We start from the raw sequence: 25327 nt of genomic DNA on the forward strand, positions 1-25327 counted from the left end.
AAAGTCCCTCCCCCATCCAATGTTTTTTCAATTATTAAATAAAAAGGCCCAGCAAGAAACCAGCTTAAGTGATAAAAAAAGAATAAGCCAAACATTTGTTGAACCCCCTGAGCAAAATCTTTTATTTTTTTCCCACTTTTGTAAATTGAGATTTCCTCTCTGGTGCTGAAGCATATTTTTTATTCCTTTCTTCAGTAAGACATTTCGGATTTTCTCAGTGAGAAAATAATATGTCTTCAATTCTCCTCCACAAATGAGTGCTAGGAATAAAATGTGACAATGTATCGCTGCTATTTTGAGTAACAAGATATTCTTCTTTAAAAACAAAAAAAAGGATACTTTTAGGGAAACATTTAATTGCAGCTTTCAGTAACATTATGCCATTTTTGTTTAATCTCCTTTCATCTTCCTCAAAGATCATTTATTCACTATAGCATATAATAGAAATGACATTGATCAATAGCCAATTTTCACTGTTTGATTTGTATACTTTCTTAGCTTAACCATAGAGCACTAAATGAATTAATTAGAGAAAAGAGACAAAGAAAGGGTAAGCAATTTGCTCAACCTAAGAGATTAAGACTAAACCGAGCCTTGGAAAATCTGCATCTACCTCCTTGCAGGATGGTACCCACGAAGACGAAGGCATATTATACGGTAAGTCATGTTTTCAGTTGTGATCATGTTGCATTTGGGTTTCTTTTTATATAAAGCCGTCTGCAATGAATAATTTATTTTTTTGATATTAAACAAAATCAAAACAGAACTCACAGCTGAAGTGGCAGTACTCTCTTAGCCCTTACTAAAAATACTAACATCAAAAGACCATGCCACCAGTCAGCTCTGAACGAACATCAGGCGAGTTTAACAAGTTGATGGAGTACACTAGGCAGGACTAGAGACACTTCTGGATTTCCTTTGCTCATCCCTCACACAAATCTCTCGCTTTTTAATTTTTTTTTTTCCTGCATGACATCTCTATAGCTTAAAATGGATAAATAACTGAGCATTTCTGATGTAGATCAGAGAAATGTATGTAGACATACGTGCATGTAGATTATGAAAGTACTAGGTGTGGAGCCATTTGTTTAATTCAAGACATGTCATTCTTCCTGCCATGTGACAGAGTGTGGACATCAGACACTTTCAGCTCCTAGATGGTGTGTCTTCATTTAATGACTAGCAAACAATATTATAGATATTTAAAATCATAAGTATATAGTACAGCTAAGTTCTTCATTAAACTATTTCTCAGGCTGAACAGAGCAGTTACATGCTTATTGGTCATTAAGATTCCTTGCCCGTGTTCCAGCAATAACGATTCTTATTTTACAACACAATGATCAAAGGGTCAACATTAATAGTTGTGAGTTCTCAAAAACTCATAAGCATGTACTTTTATTATTGATCTTTTGTGTAAAGTAAGAGTTCTTACTATTTATTCATGGGAACTAAAATAATTCCCACTTGTCTGAATGAATTAAAAAAAAAATATTTAAAAACTCACAAGGTAAGTCCAGGAAATATCTTGGCAAGAATGATGCTACTTTATAGAGTGAGTAAATCATGGATTCCAGTAAGTTCTTACAATGTGATTATGCAAAATACAGTGCAACCTCAGTCTTTTCTTCTCTTTTATATTCACCGCAGGGGTACCAATATCTTCACTGAAAGTGATGGATTCATAGTTAATTGTCCAGTTACACACACTAAATTTGAACAAGCTTTTTACTTCAAACTAAATTGTTCCAGCCCCTAATTCGCTTATATTCAACTGATCTAGAAATTGCCAAGTACATCTGTACTGTCCATAGTTAGTCAGTAACAAACACGGATTCATTTCCAAACTCGTTTGCCTTTAATTTGATTATTTTCACATGAGAGTTAAAATTTTAAGAGAATGATTAGAAGGTGGTCTGTTGGGCCCTATAAGAATTCAAGTGAGGCTTAGGGGAGACTAGGGGCTCCGCGTCATTTTATTATACTTTATTTCCATTCATAAGAAATAACTGCAATGCTGCAATATTTCAATATCTATTGTTGAAGAAAAAGAATTCTATTAACTCTTTTTTTTGTGTGTGTGAGAGAGGTTTTTGCTCTAGGGCATGTGCGCTCGCCAGAAAGACAGAGAGAGACAGAAAGCGAGAAATCACCCCCTCCAGGGGGGATGGCCACGCCACAATCCTTTCTCTTCCATTCTCCTCTTGGGATCTTGGGCATGCACGCACATGTGCCCAGTGTGAGTCTAAGCCACCGGGTCCAAGACTCGAACCGCAGTCAACTACGTGGGAGTCCAGCGACATAGCCATTACACCAACTGCTGGTCCCGAAATCTATAAACTCTTACAAGGACTGAAGAAACAGTAGCCTCAGAAAGTTGATTCACTGGTTTTGAAAATCAAAATGTTTTAAACCATTCCATTAGCCCTCAGATCAAATACATAGGGAAATGTTTGCATAAGAAAACCTAGAGTTCTATTAAAGAGATACATAGTTTTAGACATCCACTAAGTTGAAAAAAATATCCTGCAGTGGAAACTGTGATCAACATCTCAAAAAGACAATGTCACAGCAATCAACTTCAGTTGGGTACTATCACTGGCATCGTGAAAATGAGTTCATAAAGAAATATATGTAAATTTTAAATAAAACATGAGACGAGGCTGGTTCTAGAGCTGCTTAAGGGCGTCAGATCCCACATGGCTGACCATGGTTCAAATTCTGACTCTGGTGGCTTGAAAACCATGCTGGGCACATGTGTATACTTGCCCTGTATCCAGACAGGATGGAGGAATCGACAAGAAGGAAACGCTATGGGACTACACCCTGCTTTGAGGTAGTTTCTTCCTCTCCCTCTCTCCGCCTCTCTGTCATTCTTCCCAAGCACACAAGTCCTCTAGCAATTACACAGGAAAATAAAAATCAAATGATATATTTTTAAAGAAAAACTGATAATATATGCCATGTTTTAATTAAATGTGTAACAATGAACACCTACTGTAAGGAAAACAGAATAAGTTACTGAAATTCTTTTCAAAGTAATCCCTTTACTTTCTTGCAAGCATAATGAAGCCTTTAAAAAGATTCAAGAGGAAAACATGCCTTTTGCTTTTTTTTGCAGAAGATAAACACAATGTGCTTATTGAAAAAAATTTGGTAAAAATGTACTCTATAAAAAGGCATTTTCTATCCTACACCGAATGGCAGTTCACAAAAGTCATGAATTTGTTTTTCACTGTTGGCATTAAATGATGTACATAACAGACAACGTGGATACTAAATGAAATAAAGAACATGAAAATAAAATACCAGGGGCCAGCAGGGGGTGTAGGGGTTATGTCACTGGACTCCCATATGGCCAAACGCAGTGTGAGTCTCAGACCCAGTGGCTTGAAAAATCACACCGGGCACGTGAGCATGCATGCCCAAGATCCCACGAGGAGAATGAAGAAGAAGGGACTGGAAGGGATGGCTCATGCCATCCCACTGGGGGGGCAAGTTCTCACTTCCCCTCTCACTGTCTCTGTCTCTGTCTCTGTCTCTCTCTTTTTAGTGAGTAAAGACAGCCTCAGGCAAAAACTTCTAGTAAAATGTCAAAAGATAAAAACATATTTTTATGACATGTTCCCTAAAAACACAGGGTCGATAGACGGAAGGAGATGAAATACCTACTTTTCAGTCTCTTGATTCGCACTCTAATGTTTAAGGTGGTACCAATACAAAAAATTGGACTGAGTGACCCAGTTTCCAGACCATAGTAAAACGGTGTTAAAATAGCAAGGTAGAAATATCAGTAAAGCCTTTAGAAGAAGCAAGTGCACCCAATTTCACTCTCACAGACCTAGCTGGCTGTAAAACAGACGGGTTCCCTCTTCTTCACACAGGCTTCCTGGCTGAGTGTGGCCCATGCAGTCAGATTCTCTGTGCTTAAACCTCAACTCGGCCACATCAAAGTGTGACCAGGAGCAAGCAAATTAGCTCCATGGCGGCTCTCTATCTGCATACATGAAATGAAGATGATACAGAGCTACTTGTGGCTGCTGTGCCTATGTAATCAGTCAACCTATCAACCACGGGGACCAGTACCTAAAACATAATGTACAATATAGTCTGGCTCTTATTATTTCTAGATGATCCCACTAACAGGTGACGCTTCTTGCAACGTCGAGAAGTATTGGCCTCCTTCTGTTATGGCGGTTGCACTCATGAAATCTTTGATCTCTGAAATGTTAAATTCATGACCTCTGCACCTGTAGAGGGAATGTGATGTTGACTCCTGAGAAGTAAAGATAGGTTTTCTTAGCATGATTTTCAAGTCACCAGGTGCAGGACTCGAATAGTGGTAGGCCATTGAGAATCCAGCACCTTAACCAGTGTGTCACCTGCTGATCCTAACTGGGTGTGTATTTTAAACCAAAGTCCCTCTTGCCCTGAGATGAACATCAGCCATAGAAAGATCAGCGAGGAGAATCCCAAAAGGCCCACATGGAGAAAAGCCTTATTACTCATTGCCGGATTTAGGAACAAACAGAATTCCAAGATACATACAGGATCCATAGATCTGGGAAGACTGTGGATTTTGCAGCATCGGAAAGTCCTTTTTAAGTCAACTGTTTCCTTGCTTTGTAATCCAGCCAGACACAGTTCCACTGTTCTAATCATTCATTTGACCATCCCTAAATCTTAACTTGAACAACATATATAGTATTAATAGCTAATAGGAAAAGACCCTCTCCCTTTTTTTTTAATTGCCAGAGAACTTTTGCACTCACCAGAGAGACAGAGAGAAAGAGAATGGGAGAGAAGAAAGTACCCTCCAGTGGGCTTCTCTTCTCCACTTCTCTACCCTGTTGGAGTTTTGGGCATACATGCGTATGTTTTTGAAGCCATCAGGGCCAGGATTCAAACTATGTGATCAGCCATGTGGTATCCAGCTTCCTTAACCACCAAGTCATGGGACTGACCTGAAATAAACCTCATTAAACATTTATTAACCACCATTCCATGTGTTGTAATAAAACATATCTCCCTGGGCCAGTAGATGAAATGTAGTTACGTCACTGGACTCCCACTTGGCCAGCTACCATGTGAATCTCAGACCCAGTGGCTTGAAAAATCACACCGGGCACGTGAGCATGCATGCCCAAGATCCCACGAGGAGAATGAAGAAGAAGGGACTGGAAGGGATGGCTCATGCCATCCCACTGGGGGGGCAAGTTCTCACTTCCCCTCTCACTGTCTCTGTCTCTGTCTCTGTCTCTCTCTTTTTAGTGAGTAAAGACAGCCTCAGGCAAAAACTTCTAGTAAAATGTCAAAAGATAAAAACATATTTTTATGACATGTTCCCTAAAAACACAGGGTCGATAGACGGAAGGAGATGAAATACCTACTTTTCAGTCTCTTGATTCGCACTCTAATGTTTAAGGTGGTACCAATACAAAAAATTGGACTGAGTGACCCAGTTTCCAGACCATAGTAAAACGGTGTTAAAATAGCAAGGTAGAAATATCAGTAAAGCCTTTAGAAGAAGCAAGTGCACCCAATTTCACTCTCACAGACCTAGCTGGCTGTAAAACAGACGGGTTCCCTCTTCTTCACACAGGCTTCCTGGCTGAGTGTGGCCCATGCAGTCAGATTCTCTGTGCTTAAACCTCAACTCGGCCACATCAAAGTGTGACCAGGAGCAAGCAAATTAGCTCCATGGCGGCTCTCTATCTGCATACATGAAATGAAGATGATACAGAGCTACTTGTGGCTGCTGTGCCTATGTAATCAGTCAACCTATCAACCACGGGGACCAGTACCTAAAACATAATGTACAATATAGTCTGGCTCTTATTATTTCTAGATGATCCCACTAACAGGTGACGCTTCTTGCAACGTCGAGAAGTATTGGCCTCCTTCTGTTATGGCGGTTGCACTCATGAAATCTTTGATCTCTGAAATGTTAAATTCATGACCTCTGCACCTGTAGAGGGAATGTGATGTTGACTCCTGAGAAGTAAAGATAGGTTTTCTGACTCCTGAGAAGTAAAGATAGGTTTTCTTGGTTTAGTCTTAAATACAATATTCGCCAGGTTAAAAAGTCACATGCTCTAGAGTCCTGGTTAATGAACACAGTAAGAGGAACTCACAGCCGTCCCTCCTGACTAATCAGTTCTACCCCACACTGTGATCATGGTCCCACACCGTGATGGCCTTAACTGCCAACTTGCAAGACTGTCTCGAGCAGCACGTGGTGAAAGACTGCAGTGATGCGGGTGTCCTAAAAGGGTTTTTCTTTTTGAGCTCTTTTACCCAAAACAGACCTGGACCCTCCTAGAGACTGCCTGGCACCAAAAAAAAAAAAAAAATCAGCACCACCCATCAAAGATGACATCATAGTAACTTTTTTGGAAAGCCCCCAAATTCCTACCCCAAGGCTTTCATGCATCATGTTTCTGACCTGTGTTCCAAAGCCTGGCTGGCCCCTCAGTCAGGGAGACAGTATGACACTCCCTTAGTTGACATCTTCCCTAATAAAGACTCTTCTTTTTTTTTTTTTTCTAGAGAGTTTTTTGCTATAAGACTTGTGTACTCGCCAGAGAGACAGAGACAGAAAGTGAGAAATCACCCCCCAAGGGATATGGGCATGCCACAATCCCTTCTCCATTCTCCTCTCAGGATTTTAGGCATGCACACACGTGCACCTGGTGTGAGTTTTAAGGCACTGGGTCTGGGACTTGAACCACACTCTACTATGAGGGAGTCCAGAGATGTAACCACTAAGCCATCTACTCGTTCCAATAAAGCCCTTTTCTGTGCAAACTCTGGTTGTCTCAGAATTGGCTTACTGTGTGAAGAGAGGTCAGGTCCATCCATGTGTCCAGCAACATATGTATATATACACATATGCCATACACGCATACACACACTCGCACAATTTTTTTAAATTAAAGCTAAAACATTAAAGAAAAAGGGAATGAGTTTTTGACAAAGTAAATTCTTTTCTTTCATGATAGAGCTTGTGGGCTCTCACATGAGAGAGAGAGAGAGAGAGTGAGAGAGAGAATCACCCTCCATATGCCTGGTCATGTTGACAGTCCCTTCCTCCGGCCTGTTGGCTCTTGGGCACTCAGGCATGTGCCTGGCATGCTTTTCAGGTTGACCAGTCCAGGGATTTGAATCGAGGTCACCCTGTGGAATCCTACCTCTCTTTAATAGCTCTTTACAGCTGCACCAAAGAGCCAGTTCAAAAAAGTTTTTTTTTTTTTTAAGTTTATTATAGGGTGTGTGCCCTTGCCAAAAAGAGAGAAAAAGAGAAAGTGAGAAATCACCCCCCATGGGGAATGGCCACACCACAATTCCTTTTCCTCTCAAGATTTTGGGCAAGCATGTACACATGCCCAGCGTGTTTTTCAAGCTATGGGGTTTGGAACTCAAACTGCATAGCCATGTGGGATCCAGCCCCGTTAACCATTATGCCACCAGCTGGCTCCTCAACAAAATAAATTTTACTGTTCCTGTCCTAACAGTACCTGAGGGGAATTCAACAAATGTATAGAAAACAGAATCAAGTACCAGGTTATTCAGGTGCACACACACAAAAAAAATGAAATTTATTTATAGTTTTCTCATAATGCATGTCCACAAACTTTGGACAAAATAATTATTTAATTTTATTTATTATGATGATTATTCAATTTGACCAGAGAGTGAGAGAGGGAGACAGAGGGAGAACGTAAGCCACCAGGTCTGGAACTTGAACTGTGGTTGGCCATATTGGAATCTATTGCCTTAACCACCACACCACCTGCCAGGCCCTCCACAAACTTTTAGAGGACCCATCCCCCAAGTGTGTCAGTTTGGGAAAAAAATAAACATCATCATCTCGTTTTATTTCCTAATGTGCCATAAAAATGCTCTCTCTGTATGTAGAATTAATCCATGTTAAGTGGGCCCTTGTTCTGTCGTTAAATACTCTGAAAGGCAGATTTAGGTGCAATTAAAAAAAAACTTTGCTTATGCCATAATTATTGCCATTTCTCTGCACTGTTAAATTTTTATTCTTAATATGTAAAGGGTTCCATGTAAAAGGAGTTCCCAAAGCTTAGGTACTGTGGAAGAACAGGCATCACAGCTGTGTTTCTGCATTGTCTAGAAATGGTGACCCAAGGACAGAAAAGGAGGAGCTATTCTTCCAGACGCTGATAGGTCCCCCTCTCCCCTCCCCCGTCCCACCCTCACAGTCTTCTCTTCCTACATCCCACTGGCACTCACAGAGTTCCAAGTTAGTCATTATGTATTTTAGCACATGAATTTTTAATTTGATAAGAAAATAGAGAAGGCACAATGGAGGATAAAGAAGCATCCTCCTCAATTTAGCCATGGATTCATGTCGTGATGAGCAGTGCATAGCACGCATACATAACCAGATTGCAAGGCTGCTCAGAGTGTGGCCAAGCCTCCTCGGAGTCAAGGTTGGCGGTCTGCATATGCTAAGAGTAGTGTACCCACCGGATCTCTGTCAGACCGATTATGCCAGCGTGTGTGAAAACCCAATGAGACTGTCCTCACGAAAGAGAAATGATGAAGTCTACATGGCTGTTTCAAGTGACTCTCTCCTCATGTAACTCCCACTGCTCTGAGTTTAGACGGTAAGGCTGGAAATGTACTCAAAATCTGAGACTAAATATTAATATCGTCATTAAAAAAGAATGTTGTTACATGTGTGGAACAATTTTTGGACTTTTCGAATGTAAATATTGATTTTACGTTAATTACTACACCTACATGCTCTTCTTGGTTAGTGAGATTAAAAGAACTAAGCTGTTACTTGATAACACAAATCTCCATGACAGCTGAAAATTGCAGAAAGAACTCAATGATGTGCATAAGAAGATGTACTAATTTCAAAACATGTACTTCGAATGTTATGCACATGCACACGCTAACTCATGTAGCTTTCACAAAAGCTATAGCAATTGCAGCAATTTTTCATCAGTTCCAAGAATACATCTGTGAGGTTGCTCTTTGGAACTCATCTACACAGGAACAGTTTCCTTTAAAATGGAAAGGAAACTGAGAACAGCAGTTGGCATTATGGCTACGTCGCTGGACTCCCATGTAGTCAACCATGGTTCAAGTCCCGGACCTGGTGGCTTAACCCCACACTGGGTGTGTGTGTGTGTGTGTGTGCGTGCGTGCCCAAGATCCCAAGAGGACAATGGAGGAGAAGGGATTGCAGTGTGGCCATCCCCCCTGGGGGGTGATTTCTCACTTTCTGTCTCTCTGTCTCTCTCTTTCTTTCTGGCAAGTGCACGCACTGTATAGCAAAAATCTCTCCAATAAATAAACAAACAAATAAATAAATAAATAAATGAGAACTTTCCCACAAAAATGCAGACTATGAATAATGAATGACAAGACCATGAAGAAGGATTTTCCAGTCCAATGTGCTCTTGCTCAGACTGAGAATAGATTCTTGTTATGGGCTCAATTTTGTACCCTGCAAATTTATATGTTGAAAATCTAATCATCAATGTGACTATATTTGAAGATAGGGTCTTCAAGGAGGAAATAAGGGTCCAGAAGTCATAAGGGTAGGGACCTAACCTGTTAGAACTGGTGTCCTGAGATGAAGAAGGGACATCAGACCGCTCTCTCTCTCTCTCAGGCACACACAGAAGAAAGGCCAGGTGAGGACACAGAGCGAAAGCAGCCACCCCCAAGCCAGGCACAGAGCCTCCACCGGAAACCAGATTGACCAGCACCTTAATCTGGAACTCGTAGCCTCCAGAGCTGAGAGAAAATTAATTTCTGCTGTTTAAGCCACCTAATCCGTGGCATTTTGTTACGGCAGCCTGAACAGAGTAATATGCACTCTCTCCACTAGACCTGTGGAGAATACATAGCAGGTGTTATGAACCAGAACAAAATGCAGAGGAACGCATCAATATGTAAATACAGTAGTGAGAGCCTGGCAGGACTGCAGTGATTATGAAAGTTCTCAGTTATGCAAAGGGAAACACAGCAGAGGGTAGCTGGCTGTAGGGAGTCTATGTCCCCTGTTGTGAGGGCCATGGCACCCAGAAGAGGTTCTGGTCTTCTTTCCCCTAGTTCTGCTTGTCACATGAAAATAACAGTAGTACTGCCTCCTAGAATTTTTGGAGGGAATAAATGATATAATATAGTCATGAAAATATTATTAGTCCATGGAAATACATACAGACATGCATTTCACATTTTTTGTACCAACATAACTTGTGCTTTAATTTCATTTCCCATGTGGTTTTGAAGCCCCTTACAGAGCAGACTCCTTCGCCCAGTGATTGGTGCAGAATAAATCTCTGAATGAATGACAGCAGAGGCTTTTAGATACTGGCACGGGCTGTGACAAGAAGACAAGACGTAAACAGTAATGGAGTTGACAAATGTTGGAAGGGGTGACTATGCTAACCACCTTGATATAATCCTGATACAATGTATGCAGGTATTGAAACGTCCTGTTACACCCCATAAAGACGTATAATTGTTCTGTGCCAATGATTAAAACATAAAACTTTTTAAAAAAGTGATGGAATTTTGGGGCAAGTGTTAAAAGCATGCTATCGAGCTGTTGTGACACTATGATGAGATACCAAGTAACCCCACTTAAAATGCCTAGGATCAAAAATATAAAGAACAACAAATGCTGGAGAGGCTGTGATGAAAAGGGAAGCCTCTTACATTGTTGGTGGGAATGTAAATTAGTACAACCTTTGCAAAAAACAATGGTTCCTGTTAGCATATGTGCAGGGTCACAAATGGTCATTAAATCTTTTTTTTTTTTTTTTTTTTTTGCTATAGGGTGTGTGCACTCGCCAGAAAGACAGAGAGACAGAGAGATAGAAAGCGAGAAATCACCCCTGAGGATGGATGGCCACACCACAATCCCTTCTCCTCCATTCTCCTCTGTGGATCTTGGGCACGCACACACACACACACACACACACACACACACGGTGTGAGTTTAAGCCACCGGGTCTGGGACTTGAACCGCGGTCGACTACATGAGCGTCCAGCGATGTAGCCATTATGCCAACTGCTGGCCCCTGGTCACTGAATCTTTATCTGGGATCAGTCAAACTCTGAAGAAGATGACCAGGATAGTACACTCTCAGCGCTCCAAACAGGTGGTTAGGACATACTTAAAAAAAGAAATCGTTCCAATCAAATATGTGAAAATACTCCCAAAGTGTGAAGGCAGTTAAGAAGGGTTTACAGAAATTCATAGATAAGCAGAAATATTATCTTCAGTGGCATTAGTGGCATTAATGTTGGATGTGACCCCATGAACTATGTCATATAATTAGGGCAGGAGTTATTACATAAAATGACAGGAGTTTCCAGAGATTTCAGGACTTGAAAAGTCTTACACAGGTGGTAGGAGCCAATCAGTGGCTAAACTGGGGCTAGAAAGCAGAATTTCTTAGTGCCTCTTACAGCTCTGGCTCCAGTTTCTTACTTTTCTAGAAAACTTCAAAGAGCAAAGTTAGGAGTGTCAGGGGCTCTACCCTAGACTTTTTGCAGACTGGTCTACCATTAGTAGTCAAAATTGAGAAGGGGGTTTAAAAACTCAGGTTTAGCGATCAGCGAGTGGCATGGTGATTCAGGCAGCTAGATTCTACATGACTGACTATAGTTCAAGTCCTGGATCTAGCAGCTTAAAAAACACATCAGATGAATGTGCATGCATGCCTAAAATTCCAAGAAGATAATGGAGAAGAAGGGATTGCCGTGTGGTCCCCATGTTCCCTTTAGGGGGTACTCTCTTACTTTTGCTCTCCCTCTTAATCTCTCTCTTTCTGGGGAGCACATGTACTTGATAGCAAATTTAAAATAAAATTCAGATTTCTAGGCTATTATATAGACCTACTAGAACTGAATTCTGAGTATGGGGGTGAACAAATCTATGTTTGAAATGACAAATATACACAACAAAAATCACACATCCATTACCCTTGGTTAACACAGGCCAGCATCACATGACAAAGAAAAATGCAACTTTTTATTAAAAAGTGTTTTCATTAATCTTCATTATTTTACTAAAAGATGATAACTAGTTAAGTGAAATCTGTAATCGCTCCAAGTCTGGAAATATTTAGTCGGATGAACAAAATGGTGGGTGGGTCTGAAAAGAGAAGCTGTACATTTGATTGGACTTAAACATTTCATGGGTTTTTCTCATTTGTATTTTTCTTTTAGAGAGATTTCTGCTGTAAGGCACATGTGCTAGCTAGAGGCACAGAGAGATACAGAGAGACAGGAAGCAAGAAATCATCCCCCAGACAGGATGGGCACACAGCAGTCCCTTCTCCATTTTCCTCTGGGGATTTTGGGTGCACACGCACATGTGTGGGGCATGAATTTCAAGCCGCCAGTTTTGGGACTTGAACCGTGGTTGTCCATGTGAGAGTCCAGTGACGTAACCATTTCTCCATCAGCTAGTCCCTCATTTGTATTTCTTTATGTTTCTTCCAACAGTGAAAAACATGCTGTATTGTCCTCTTTATGTTTTAACTTCCTCAAGTTGAACTAGGATAAGAAACAGCAGTAGGACAAGCCAGCACAGTGGGGCAGCTGGATCCCAACACCCTGCTATGTCAAAGCCATAGGAGAGACAGTGTGACCCTCACCCAGAAGTCTCCCTATGTCTGCCGGATGTGACAGGACTGCGGCCCTGCTGGGGCTGGAATACCCCATGAAAACCTGGTAGGCAGTACCTCTCTCTCTCTGTGTCTCTTTCTCTCTCACTGAACAAATGCATAAACTTTCAAAAACCGGCATTAGAATAACGTGTCAACAAGTGGCAGCTATTTTTATTCAACTCAGCTAATAATAACAGCAGGGAGAAGGCGGGTATGCTGTCATGCTATTTTTGTACTTTCTTTTTTCCTTCTTTGTTCTTCTTTCTCCCAAAAGTACGGGAGCAGAAAATGAATGGAGACAGAGCAGTTGGAACGGATGTATTAGACGGAAAACCAAAACCAAACCTAACCAAAACAGCTGGCCGAACTGGGAGGAAGTGGGGGATTACTTCTTTTCCACACTCATTTTGTAATCATATCAAGCCATGAAGTGTGGTGGCATCCTTCTGGTCACCAGGGCCCTGGGCCAAAATTCAAGGCCACAGACACTTGCTTCTGTCCAGACTGAACATCCTTTTCTGATATCATCTGACCGACCTCCCTGACTCCTGGCTGCAGTTCCAGACACTCAGAGCTTTCACAGACTTCTCAGTCTTCTAAGGGACTCCACGCTGCCCATCGCTCCTCCAGGCCCTAATCAAAATTCGGGTTTCTTAAGGACTATTGATCTCAGTGAGGTGCTGACCTAGTTATCTGCTTAAAGCAATTTACACTCAGGTGAGCTAAAGGCGGAACAGATCTCCTTCCGAGGTCATTTACGTTCAGAAATGGAGCTCCTTTGGAGTGATTTTGAGCTGTGGTGGGCATTTCTCCGCTCCTACCCCACTGCCCATTGCTCTTAAGTAAGGGCATAGCCTCTCTGCTAGACCTTTGTCCTCGCTGAACCAAGCACAGCGTCTCCTTACAGATATGCCTGCCTGTCACCTTTAAAAATGACTGCCTGCCATGGCGCTGGATGGGCACGGGAACTATCAGTGAGCCCAGGTTGGCACAGTGAACCAATGAAATCTGTGAGGAACACACAGATTGGCAAATACAGAGGTTGCACATGCGTTTGGGTCTAGATGCATCTATCTTTCCTCAGGTAAGGATCTCCAGGAAAACGCTAAAGACCTGTATTTCTACCTGGCTCTTCCACATACCTCCTCAAAACAGCTCAGAAGGCTTCTGTGTTAGCTGGGCTCCTGGTGCTGGCCTTAAACACTGGCTTTAGTTTATTTAAGGATTTGGTGTTTACAGCCCCACCAGGAATCAAGGAAAGAGGCAAAACCAGAGGGTTGTTCATTTGCTACTGGAAACAAGGGTGTCCAGCTCATGTAGGAAGGCACAGCAGCCATATTCTCAGGGATTGCTTTGTCCTGGAGACACCCACCCAGCAAGAAAAAAAATAACAACTAAGAGGGTCTCAGAACCCATATGAAAGTGATCGCACTAAGTCTGCCTCAGAGCCTAGCGTTTAAGGGAGCCGTATCCCACATGGCAGATGAAAGTTCAAATCCCAGTCTCCTCTGTGTCTCTGTCTCTCTGGCAAGTGTGTGTGCCCTCTGACAACGAAAAATAAAAGAAAGAAAAAAATTGCAATTTTCACCACTTCCCTCACATGCCGTCAGTATTCTTGAATTCAACGGGACATTTTTCAGATTTACAGAGCTCTTTATCACCTTCCGGTTGAATCATGAAAAAGCTGTTCATTTCTTCTGTGTCCTCACCTCAGAAATAACCACTCTCTTCCTCATGGTTTGTTCGAGAAACAATCTGAACAAAGATGCTTCCGATACCTCAGAACTTAAGAGGCATGATGCAAACATAAACCATCATCCTGCTGCTCTCTGATCTTTAGGGTATATTAATTCTATGAGTCTACGAGACCAAAGACTCTCTTCTGACTCTATGCATACCCAGGATCAGTTCTGATATTAAATGAAATGAAAGAGGGAAAAAAAGATATGTAATGGATGAACAGTATTTCTAGCATTCTCATATCCCGCCCAAATCCTGTAATAGAAAATTAATTATTGTCTGGTAGTTGAAAATAAAATGTCCGAACACTTCATAGAGCAGAGAACCTGTGGTTTGTTCCAAGTCTGTCTCCCTCTGCCCTGGAGGACCACTGTAAATGATGAGGTGTAGTAATTACAAAAAAACTCCGGTCAAGAAATCCAAAATTGGTAACAGTGGGGAGCAGTGAAGAGGGAGAGGAAGAGTCTGACTGTCTTCAATGGGAAAATTTGGAAAGAAAAGGAAAAGATGCAGGAACAGGGGCCAGGTGGTGGCACAGAAGTAGCACAGCTGCACACATATAAGAGAGGTCCTGGGACCCACATGGGAGGGACCCTGGGTTACATCCTGGGTCTCCCTAAACATGCGGGTCACACGTGCGTGTTGTGATTCAAGCTAGCTGAGTCTGGGGCTGGAAGACAGTGCAAGGACCCTGTTGAGAGAATTTCTTTCTCTCTCCCAGGAAAAATAAACTTTAAAAACACTGTATCAAGAAAAGCAGGGGAGGATAGCCTTATTTATTACCGAGTAGTTAATGAAGTGATACCCTACTTGGCAGAGGTGGTTCAAGTCCCGATCCCGGTGGGGCACATGCCAGGAACCCTGACGGGGCAGAGAAACGGAGGTGAAAGGATTGTGGGATGACCACACCCCACTGGAGGGTACTTTCTCATCGTTGTGTGCCCTCCTTCCTCTGTTTCTTTCTGCAAGTGCCCATACCCTCTGGCAACTTTAAAAAAAAAAAAAAAGAGTCGCAAAGGAATGGTAACAGATGTCTCAAAAGCTTTTTGCTTTGATAAATGTTGCTGTAATAAGTATGCTGTTGATCATTCTGATTCAGCTTATTAGTACACTGAAATCCTTGGGAGCGTTAGTAATTTTTCGCTTTGATTTATTATGTTTTTCCAATCTTAACAGTAAATAGCAATAACTTCCCATCCCGAACAGTCTAGGGTGGTGGTTCTCAGCCTGTGCATCTGCTTCCACAATAAGGCGGCATTTTTACAAGGCAACATGCACACAAACAGCACCGAAATGAAATGGCACAAGACAATATTTACTCTCACGATAGACGACATACTCTGAACTTTTCTGTTTTATTTCACATCCTTTTAATGGTGAGCGAGACCTCACCAACTCATACCTGCTGCAAGAGTGTGTTGCAATCCGAGTTTGCCAAATACTGACTTAGAACATTCATCTTTGTGACTATTGCATAAATACTATCTCAATGCACCTAATCCAAAATCCGAACTTTTCTTTTCCTTTGTTTTGAGTTGGTGGGATCCTTCCCAGGATTCACATTTTAAGCACATCTCATCAAGTTCACTTCTTGAGATGAGGAAGCAAGAATCACCAAAATGTCAAAAATGGTCAGGATTCTTTTTGCTGGCTTTTTACACTGGTCCTTGTGCTCGAAACAAAATGGGAAGTGGAGGACAATTAAGTTTGACTCGGGAATTCCAGTCTGGTCTCTATGACATTTCTGGAAACTTCCCTTCTCCAAGATTAAATAAATATCTAATCAAATGAAACTCTTCAAGAACACATTAAGGATTGACATGCATTACAGTGCATTTCCTATTACTTTAATTTCCTATTACTAAATCTGACTTTAATGTCTTTCAATACTTATGTTTTCAAAAGAACTGTTATATTGACAATGACCCTTCTAAAAGTCTTGAGCATTTGGCATTCTTGGTCAATACTTCAAAACTTGGGCAACGTAGATGGGACAGATTATGTAGTAAATTTATGATAAAATGATCAAATGTTATCTGTGCAACACTTATTTTTAGGTATGTAAAACATAGAATGCTACAACTGAGACATATACACACAGGGAGGAAGAGGGCCCATGCAGAGAATTCTCTGACTTAACACATCACTTCTATAACCTAAATTCTGTCATTCTCATGTCAGTATGTAAATGCTGAATCTTTAGAAGCTGCTTTGGTTCGTTATCTGACATCAAATACAACAGCCTGCTGGAAAATGCAGTCCACAAAAATGGGAAGACCTGTCTTCTAAAGGTGACTTCAGTAAATCTGAGAGATGTAAGTTTTCTTAAGAAATCCATCCAAAACAGACCCCGCAACATTCTAAAGCTACTTAGTCAGTTTTTCAAGATTAAAGACAGATTCATCTATAACCATGCCTGTAACTAATGCAAAGCGAATCTCATACGTTGGTTTCATAAAAATATTTTGAAACATATTGCTTGAAGTCCTCATCTGCACACAGACACACAGACACACACAATGGCATTTCGAAGCACTCACACGGGATAAGCAAGAGACCCCTTTACTCTTAACAGAACCATGTAGCTGATCCGAACACAAAAAGCTGTGATGCCATGACACTTAAAAAATTATTGATCAATTTCATTTTTATTCAAAGAATTTAATGCAGTATAGACAAAGGCACAAGAGACTTCCATTTCCTTCATTCACGCAAAGCCGAAGTCTTAAAATGATGGTTGAAAGAGAATTTAGGACTTGTTCCGCAGACTTCTCTACTAAGCCTAGTGCAGAGGTACAAACCACCTCTTTGAGAAGGCACTCTTGATTTAGACGGCCGCGAGCAGCACACTTCTGTTTGAGACTGTTTCTTTTATACTCTTATGTATTCTCATAGTATTTTTCTTTCAATGAGAAGAAAAACATTGGCAATGCAATGTGTTAACAATTGTAACGGACAGTGATTGGCTGACACCCCACGGCCAAGGGCAGACTCCCCAGCAGATCTCGAAGGACCAAGGTCATCACAGTATGGTTCATACTGGAGCGTCATACTAGAGTGGAATTCAGCCAAACACAGTAATGTATGGATGGAGATGCATCTGAAAGAAGGAAAATAAACATTTATGCACGTGAAAAAAAAAAAAAAAGTAAAAGAAAAAATGAGATGAAGTGATCTTTCCCAATGCCTTTTACCCAATGGGAATGCTGTTAAGAGAAGTTTGATGACAGGGAACCATTTTATTTGCAAATGATGTATTGGTAAATAATAAATATACCCCAGGGGGATCAAAAGGTAACTGATCAGAGGAATCCTACTTGGAAGCTTTAATAGTTTTTTTTTTCCTGTTTGTACACAGCATTGGAGTTCAATACAAACACCGCTAAATGCCTGAAAATAAACCTTCATTCCGCCTTTAAAACATTAATTCGCCAGAAGTGATAATTAAGATTAGTTTTAGTGGTTTCAGCTCAATTCTTTTTGGAAAGTGATTTCTCCCACAACACTAGTGCTAAATAAAGCCTTGTGTAATGTACCACAACAGCGTCCCTGCTTTAGAAAAGATTTTAAGAGCTTTAAAAAAAAAAAAAGAAAAAAGAAAAGCAATGCTTACTCTACATATATGTCAGCAGATCTTTCTACTTCTAGTTTGTTATTTCTCAGTTGGATTGTTTCTTTGTGAAGCAGTTAACCAATCTTGTGTATTCTAAATTTATATAGTGACAAAATATAAGTGATTACATTTATTCATTTCAAAAGTAAAATTTGAATTGGAATGTGTGGGATCCCTATTCTGCTCAAATTTCACAGTCTATTAATTAAATGAGTGAATACATGTTTTCAGCCTTACTAAATCAATTTAATGCCACCAGTTGTTATCTTACAGAGGGGGAGCCGACTTCTTCTTTTTCCTTAATCTGTAAATTTTAAATGATAATTTCCCAAATAATTTTCCACATCGGAACTGGAGCCCAAAGCAGAACTCTATTTCCTTGTAAAAGTATCAATCTTCAGTAGCAAATACATAGTTACAAAGGTCTAAGTAAATCTCAACAGATTTCTGTCACTATTGAAATATAGAGAGAAAGTTATGAAATACAGTATATTTTTTTCCTAAAGGTCTATCTAATAGAAATGTACCCTGGATTCTCTGTTCCCTGGCTTTGACTCTAGGATAATTTTGTGATGTTCGTCAAACTATTTTTTTGTTGTTGCTGGACCTCAGTCTCCTCCTTCTATGAAATAAGGGAACTACTTGGCTGTTACCTTCCTTGTCTAAAATGTGCTAATTCTAGTATTGTATGAATTTCGCAAGGAAATAAAAGACACATGGCCCCATAGTTGGTATATACGAATACGTGTGTGTGTGTGTGTGTGTCTGTGTGTCTGTGTGTACCCAGATTACGCCAAACACCACATTCATACTTTTCTCCATGAGATACGTAACTCAAAGATACAAGATAAGAAAGAATGACTTTGCTTCATTTATCACGCTGCGTGATTTACTTCAAATCTTTCCATTGACTTTGCGGTCTTATCTCTAAGTCGCTAATTGATTCAGGACAAGTTTGGGATAAAGGCCAAATTGTCATATGTGGATTTCCATACAAATTTATATAGTCATTGCCAATGAAACCAGAGGATGACCTTTTCCTTACTTTCTAGACATTTAGAGTTCTGGGGAATGTTGGCTTAGTAGAGACAGACCTTCTAGCTAAAGATGTGGCCTACCACCATTAGTTCTTAGCCTCGTGCCTATACCAGGCCAAAGATAATAGAAATCTCATCATATACAAATGTGTGTGCCTACTGGAAGAGTTCTTGGTAACAGGCATGACAACTCTATCGTACAAATTATTCTTAGGGAATTAAAACTGGAAGCTGTAGCCGACATCACTCTAGGATGGATTTCCACTAAAAAATACATGATCTTATACACATACACAAGTAAATTGATGTTTTGTTTTCTTAATTCTTAGAACTCTAATAGATGTAGCAACTCATCCATTTGCTTCCAAAATTGAAATAATGTTAATACCTAAGTTCTGCCATTCTTGTTTTACTAAAAATACAATAAATATTTTGAACACAGTTTGATCAGTTAAAGAAAATATCAGACAAATTCAGTACAGGGGGAAAATTATCACTGGAATTAATGTAAGTTTTTTTTTATTTTTTTGAGTACTTTACGATTAGTTACAAGTGGATTTTAAGATGCATTTGTATTCAAGCTAAATTTTAGTCAAAAATAAATTAGTTTACTTTCCATTTACTAAATATAATAAGATTTTTATTTGCACATGCATTATCTAAATAACAGCATGTCAAGAGTAAGTTGACAGGACTTGAGAATAAACCAAGTGGTAACTATATTCTTATATTGTCTATTCAGCTTTTGAAATTATATTAAACTTTGGAAATAAGTGAAAAATTCTTAGCACATAGTAAAGATTTAAAAATAAGAGAAAAATAAAATGCGCTCGCCTTTAGTTTACAAATCAAAAAGTACAGTTGTACTTCTTGGTAATAAAATGTTAATGACCACCAAGCCCAACTTTACCACCCAAAGGAAAAATAAAATGGAAAGGTGGATACTTAATCTCAGTAATGCTGTCAATGATCCATGCTTTACTCAACCAAACACATTATTCAGTTGAAAGCAAAGGTTTTTGTTTGAAATCAAGAGTCTGAACCGTAATAACCTAGACTATATCAACAGTTTTTCTAATGTGTGAGTTTCAGATATAATTACAGAAACTCTGCAACCCACATCTCCTAGAATCACCAGTAAAGAAACTACATCAGCTTGATTCGAATGTCTCTAGAGTGTATGTAAACAAAACGGGAAATAAAGGGAGGAGTATTACCTACCAACTTTTATTTCTACAAAGCTGTTTAACTTATTATAATGTAGTCATTAACAGAACTGAGAAGCAAGAAGCAACACTTCAAAACATCTAATTATCATGAAGATCAGAACACTGTAAGAAACCACTTCCGTTTCATCACAGATAAAGATCTATATTAAGACAATTCAGGAAACTGTAAATAAAATCGAGCATTTATGTTCAATGAAATCTCAGATTTTTAATTAATCCCTGATGTAGGAATGGAAAGAACACCACCCTCAAGGTCTTTGGGTAATTTCATTTATCGTAGGAGGGAAATGGTAGCAAAACTCTACATTCTTTTTTTAAGTTTCAGGTTTAATGAAAATAATGATAAATCAAAGGTAATATTTTTTAAACATAAAAATAGAAAACAATTTTTTATGATATCAAAAAAAAAAATCAGAATCAAAGGAAGGGACCCTGTCTAGGTCAGACTGTCTAAACAGAATGAAACTTTGTAAATGGATCTCTTATCCCCTGACAGCAATATTGAGAAGATGAAGTGTATCAATTACTATTACTAATTACATTAAGGGGAATGTGCTTCATTCTCCTTTATTTCATTTTAGGTTAGCTATTTACTTGTGGTTAAAACTTTATACATTTTTTGAATACCTAATGACATATAAGTTTTCCAAAGTCACTTTGGCAAGGCATGTGATTCATTCCAAGTGCTCTGTGGTTCTTTCCTTTTGGTATATGGACTTCGCTCAGTTAGGAGACTAATACCATACTTTAGTTTATTTATAAGCATATCACTTTGCCCTTTAAACAGGATGTCATTAGTCTTGATATTGGCTGTTTTAAATATTCGAGAATGTACAGCTACTTCATCTGATCAGCCAAATGAAGCTTAAGTGACAGCATAGAACCTAGGAGTTGTTTGCATAAAATATCAATAAATCTGTCACTTGATATGTCCACTTAAAAGCATAAGGTTACACGATTTACATGCAAATGCCATTCAGCCACAGGACAAACGTTCTATTAGGAGAACAGCTGAGGAGTAAATATTCCACAGCAAGATCTACTGACACTTTTTAACATTACATGTTACCATTTTCTAGGAAAATTCTATGGATCTCAGTTTATTTGTGGTGTCTAAAAGCAATCTTATAAAAGTGCCTTAGCTGGAGTCTTTTCTTTGTTAACAAAACTGACAAGCCCACCAAAAGTAAACAAAAACTGTTTCTAATCCCAGTTAAAGCAACCATGCAACAAATGTAAACTCACCACTCTATTGAATTATGGGTTAAAGTAAGTAATTCAAACTCACATGCACCTCATATTTTCAAAAGCCAATTGATGTAATGGATTGTATTTTTATCAGTAGTAATAAAAGCATATTGTCCATTTCTCCTTATCCAAACAGCTGCAGTCAGGTACTAGAAGCCAAAAATATTTCTCTAGGGAACTCATTTCAATAATTGAGAAAGCAATAAGGGGTAAATGCCTCCTGTCTATAGCATCTTCAAAGAGGCTATAAAGAAAAAATCTTTTCCCTTTGCCTCCATTTCTCTCAGATCATACCTCTCCCATGCATGCGAAGCACATTTCATAGAAAAACTATTACATGACACTACTTGACAATCATAAATGTGTTTCTTGAGAGCAGTTCAGGCAGTAAGTAATAGGTGATACTTTATTAGCAGAGTTTGCTGCAACATTACACACAGCAGTTTCCCAAAGATTTTTATTTGCTGTGTGTCAAACTTTGGTGGATGGGCAAAGCAAACTTTCTCAGTATTTTGCATCATGCAAGCGAAACTTTCAAATATAAATTTTGTTTCTTCTGATGTTCCCTTCAACATGTATTTTTTTTGCTCTTTTCATATTTCACCGAGAAATAACTCTGTCAAATATTCCATATAACTTTTTATATCTCAGTATGTCATGATGCACACCCAAAATAGTTTCACACATATCACTCATGAGCATTTTGGCTCCTTGGCTTAAATAATAAATGCCTCATTTAATTTACTCTTGTTTATAAAGTTTTGATACTAAATAGAAGAACGTAAATGCCAATTACAAATCAGCACAGAATCCTCATTTGTATTGATCTCTCCTGTAAGATATGAAGTATGAAGAATGTAGTTTTGCATGACATTTGCATATCACTATGTATTTTTAAACCAGCATGTTTGTCAAAGTCCTCAGTATTGCAATATCTCAGGCTAGGTATTACATTTGCATGAGTCTGCATCTGCTTATCTGTAAAATCTTGCATTATATATAACATAGCTAAAACTTTTATAACATCCCATATACATAGACACCAGTAGTAACTTCAGATATTTTTCTCCCTGGGATGCAATTATCCATTTAAGTGCCAAACAAGAAAATAATTTCAGATGAACACTAACCATCTGCACAATACATACCTACGTATGCTGGAGAAGAGAAAATACAGGCTGAATTAGGGCTGTCAAGTTTAAGAAGTGTAAACACTGCCTACTTTTGAGTCTTTTCTTTAGGAGCTCAGAGAACATTAAAGTTCAGCTTGCAAAATACCATGGCATACCTGGTGCCTGTCACTGGCAGCCTCCACTGAATTAAAGCTACCTCCATTAACCTTGAATTCCTGGTATTCAGACTGTAAATCATCGATTTAAAAAAGAGAAGACAAAAACTAGACAAAAGACAGATCTGGCTCAAAGTTGCTGGCCCTCTCTGGGATACATAAATACGTTCGGGAGGCATCTTACCTGTTTGCTGTATTTATTGGTTTGACAGCTGTATTCAGAGCAGTGATCTGATCCAATTGAAATGTTATCTCCTGCTCCCACAAATGTGTTGGCTGGTGGTAGGTCTTGTACGGCCTGGTGTTTTTTCCCTGCAGTAGGTGACTGTGGGTGAAGCTGGACAGTAGGCAATGGGGAACTAGATTTGTAATGCCTAGCCAGGTCAGGACTGCCAGGCCCACCATTCACAGATCTGTACCGCCCCATGCTTGGGCTGTCTGACAGCTTCTCGTTGACACTATCGTACCTCTGTCCATTTGGTTTCGAGGCTTCTACAGTGACAATGCTGCTGTAGAGAGGTTGCTTAGATTTTTTGTTTTTCTTGTCCTTTTTAGGCTTTTTAGATTTGTCATGCTGCTGGGGTGTGAAAAAGTCTTCGTGATCTTTTTTGCCAGCCTCATAGCCATTTTTGTTTTTGGACCTGCAGTACCTGGCCATCATGACAATTAAGATGATTAGAATCACGGTCATAATGCCAGCAACCACCCCAATGACAATACTGAGTCTCTGCTTGCTAATTTCATAACTTGGGTCACCAGCTATATCCTGGGTGAGTGGGGTGTGCAAACTTCTGACTATCTGGGAGTCGATCACAGTTGCATTCGAAACACTTTCATTGACAAACACATGCACCAGTGCGGTGGTGGACTGAGAAGGCTGCCCACTGTCGTTCACTTGAATCACCAGCCTGTGCAAGCCATAATGCTTCTGTGTGAGTTTTCCCACTAAGGAGACCACACCACTGGTGGGATCAATCTCAAACAGCTTGAAGGGGTTCCCTCCCACAATGCTGTAGTTCAGGTCTGCATTGATGCCATCATCACTGTCCGTGGCCAACACAGTCGCCACCACTGTCCTGACATTGCTCGAAGGTGGCAGTAAAGTGTAAGAAACGTTTCTGGGAAGGCTAACCGTGGGAGCGTTGTCATTTTCATCCATGACGAAGAGAGAGACGGTGGCGGTGGCTGATCTGGGAGGGTCTCCCCCATCCACAGCCTTGACTCTGAAAGTGTATGTGGTCTGATGTTCCCGGTCAAAAGACATGGTGGAGTAAATCGTCCCCGTGTCATTTTCAATAGAGAAAATGTTACTGTTCTCCTCTATGTACAGGCTCATCTCAGCATTGCGCCCCTTGTCAGCATCCATCACGGTGACCATCCCCACCGGACTGTTGGGCTGCAAGTTTTCTTTCACGTAAAAGGTAAAGACGTCCTGCATGAACTTAGGGTCATTGTCATTCTTATCAGCCACCTGCACAATCACCGTGGTGCTGCCCTGCAGCACCGGGATGCCTTTGTCTTTGGCATTAACTTTGAACTCATACCTGTCAGTCTGCTCGCGGTCCAGCACCGTATTAACAAGGATGTCCCCAGAATCGGGGTCGATGGCAAAGATCCCCATCACCCCGGAGTCCAGCGAGTAGGCAATCTCCGCGTTCTTCCCGCTGTCGGCGTCGGTCGCCAGCACCGTGGCCACCCTCTCTCCGGGAATGTTGTTCTCAGGGAAATAAACCTCCACCACCGACTGGCCGAAGACGGGCGGGTTGTCGTTGGTGTCGCCCACCTTGACAATGAGGGAGTTGTTGCTGGAGAGGCTGGGGCTGCCGGAGTCCACCGCCACGATGACTACGTTGAACTCCCGGGTGGCCTCATAGTCCAGAGGGGCCGAGGTGTGCAGGAAGTACTTTTTTTTGTTCTGGTCGCCCTCCGTGTCGCTGGCCGGCTTGAGCTGGAAGGGCACGTCGCCCACCACCGTGCAGGTGACCACGCCATTCTCGCCCTGATCGCGGTCGGATACCTGCACCAGAGCGATGGGGGTGTCCACCAGGACGTCCTCGGCCACGTTGGCCACGCCGTCCTTGAGTGGGATGCGCCCGATCTTGCGGATCTCAATGGATGGCACGTTGTCATTCTCGTCCTTGATGTTGAGGACCACGGTGGCCTTGTCGGTCTTGGGGGGCTGGCCGCGGTCGCGGGCCATGACGGTGAAGCGCAGCTGGTTCACCTCCTCGCGGTCGATGCGGTGCAGGACACTGAGCCAGCCCGACGTCTCGTCGAGGCGCAGTAGCCGTCGCACGGACTCGGTGGCCGCCCCGAACACGTACTCGATCTGCCCGTTCACCCCCACGTCCAAGTCGGCGGCGCGCAGCTGCAGGATGGGGGTCCCCGGGGCGCTGTTCTCCGCCAGGTCAGCCTCGTACACGCTCTTCTCAAAGCGGGGGCTGTTGTCATTCACGTCGGTGATGAGCACCCTCAGGATGGCCTGCGAGGAGCGGGGCGGGGCG

At 40.9% G+C, this 25327-nt stretch overlaps 1 protein-coding gene across 1 annotated transcript in view; it reads right to left on the bottom strand.

Moving 5' to 3' along the window:
* PCDH7 (protocadherin 7) overlaps positions 1 to 25327 on the bottom strand; it is a gene marked incomplete at its 5' end in the record, with an annotated part of 501653 nt that overhangs the window by 475748 nt on the left and 578 nt on the right. Inside the window, one exon of the mRNA XM_006142842.2 lies at positions 23008 to 25325. Coding sequence (XP_006142904.1) covers positions 23008 to 25325 — 2318 coding nt within the window. The remainder of the gene's footprint in view (positions 1 to 23007; positions 25326 to 25327) is intronic.

The sequence above is a fragment of the Tupaia chinensis genome, unplaced genomic scaffold (genome assembly GCF_000334495.1).
Source record: "Tupaia chinensis unplaced genomic scaffold, TupChi_1.0 Scaffold000084_3, whole genome shotgun sequence".
In the NCBI taxonomy this organism is placed as follows: domain Eukaryota; kingdom Metazoa; phylum Chordata; class Mammalia; order Scandentia; family Tupaiidae; genus Tupaia; species Tupaia belangeri.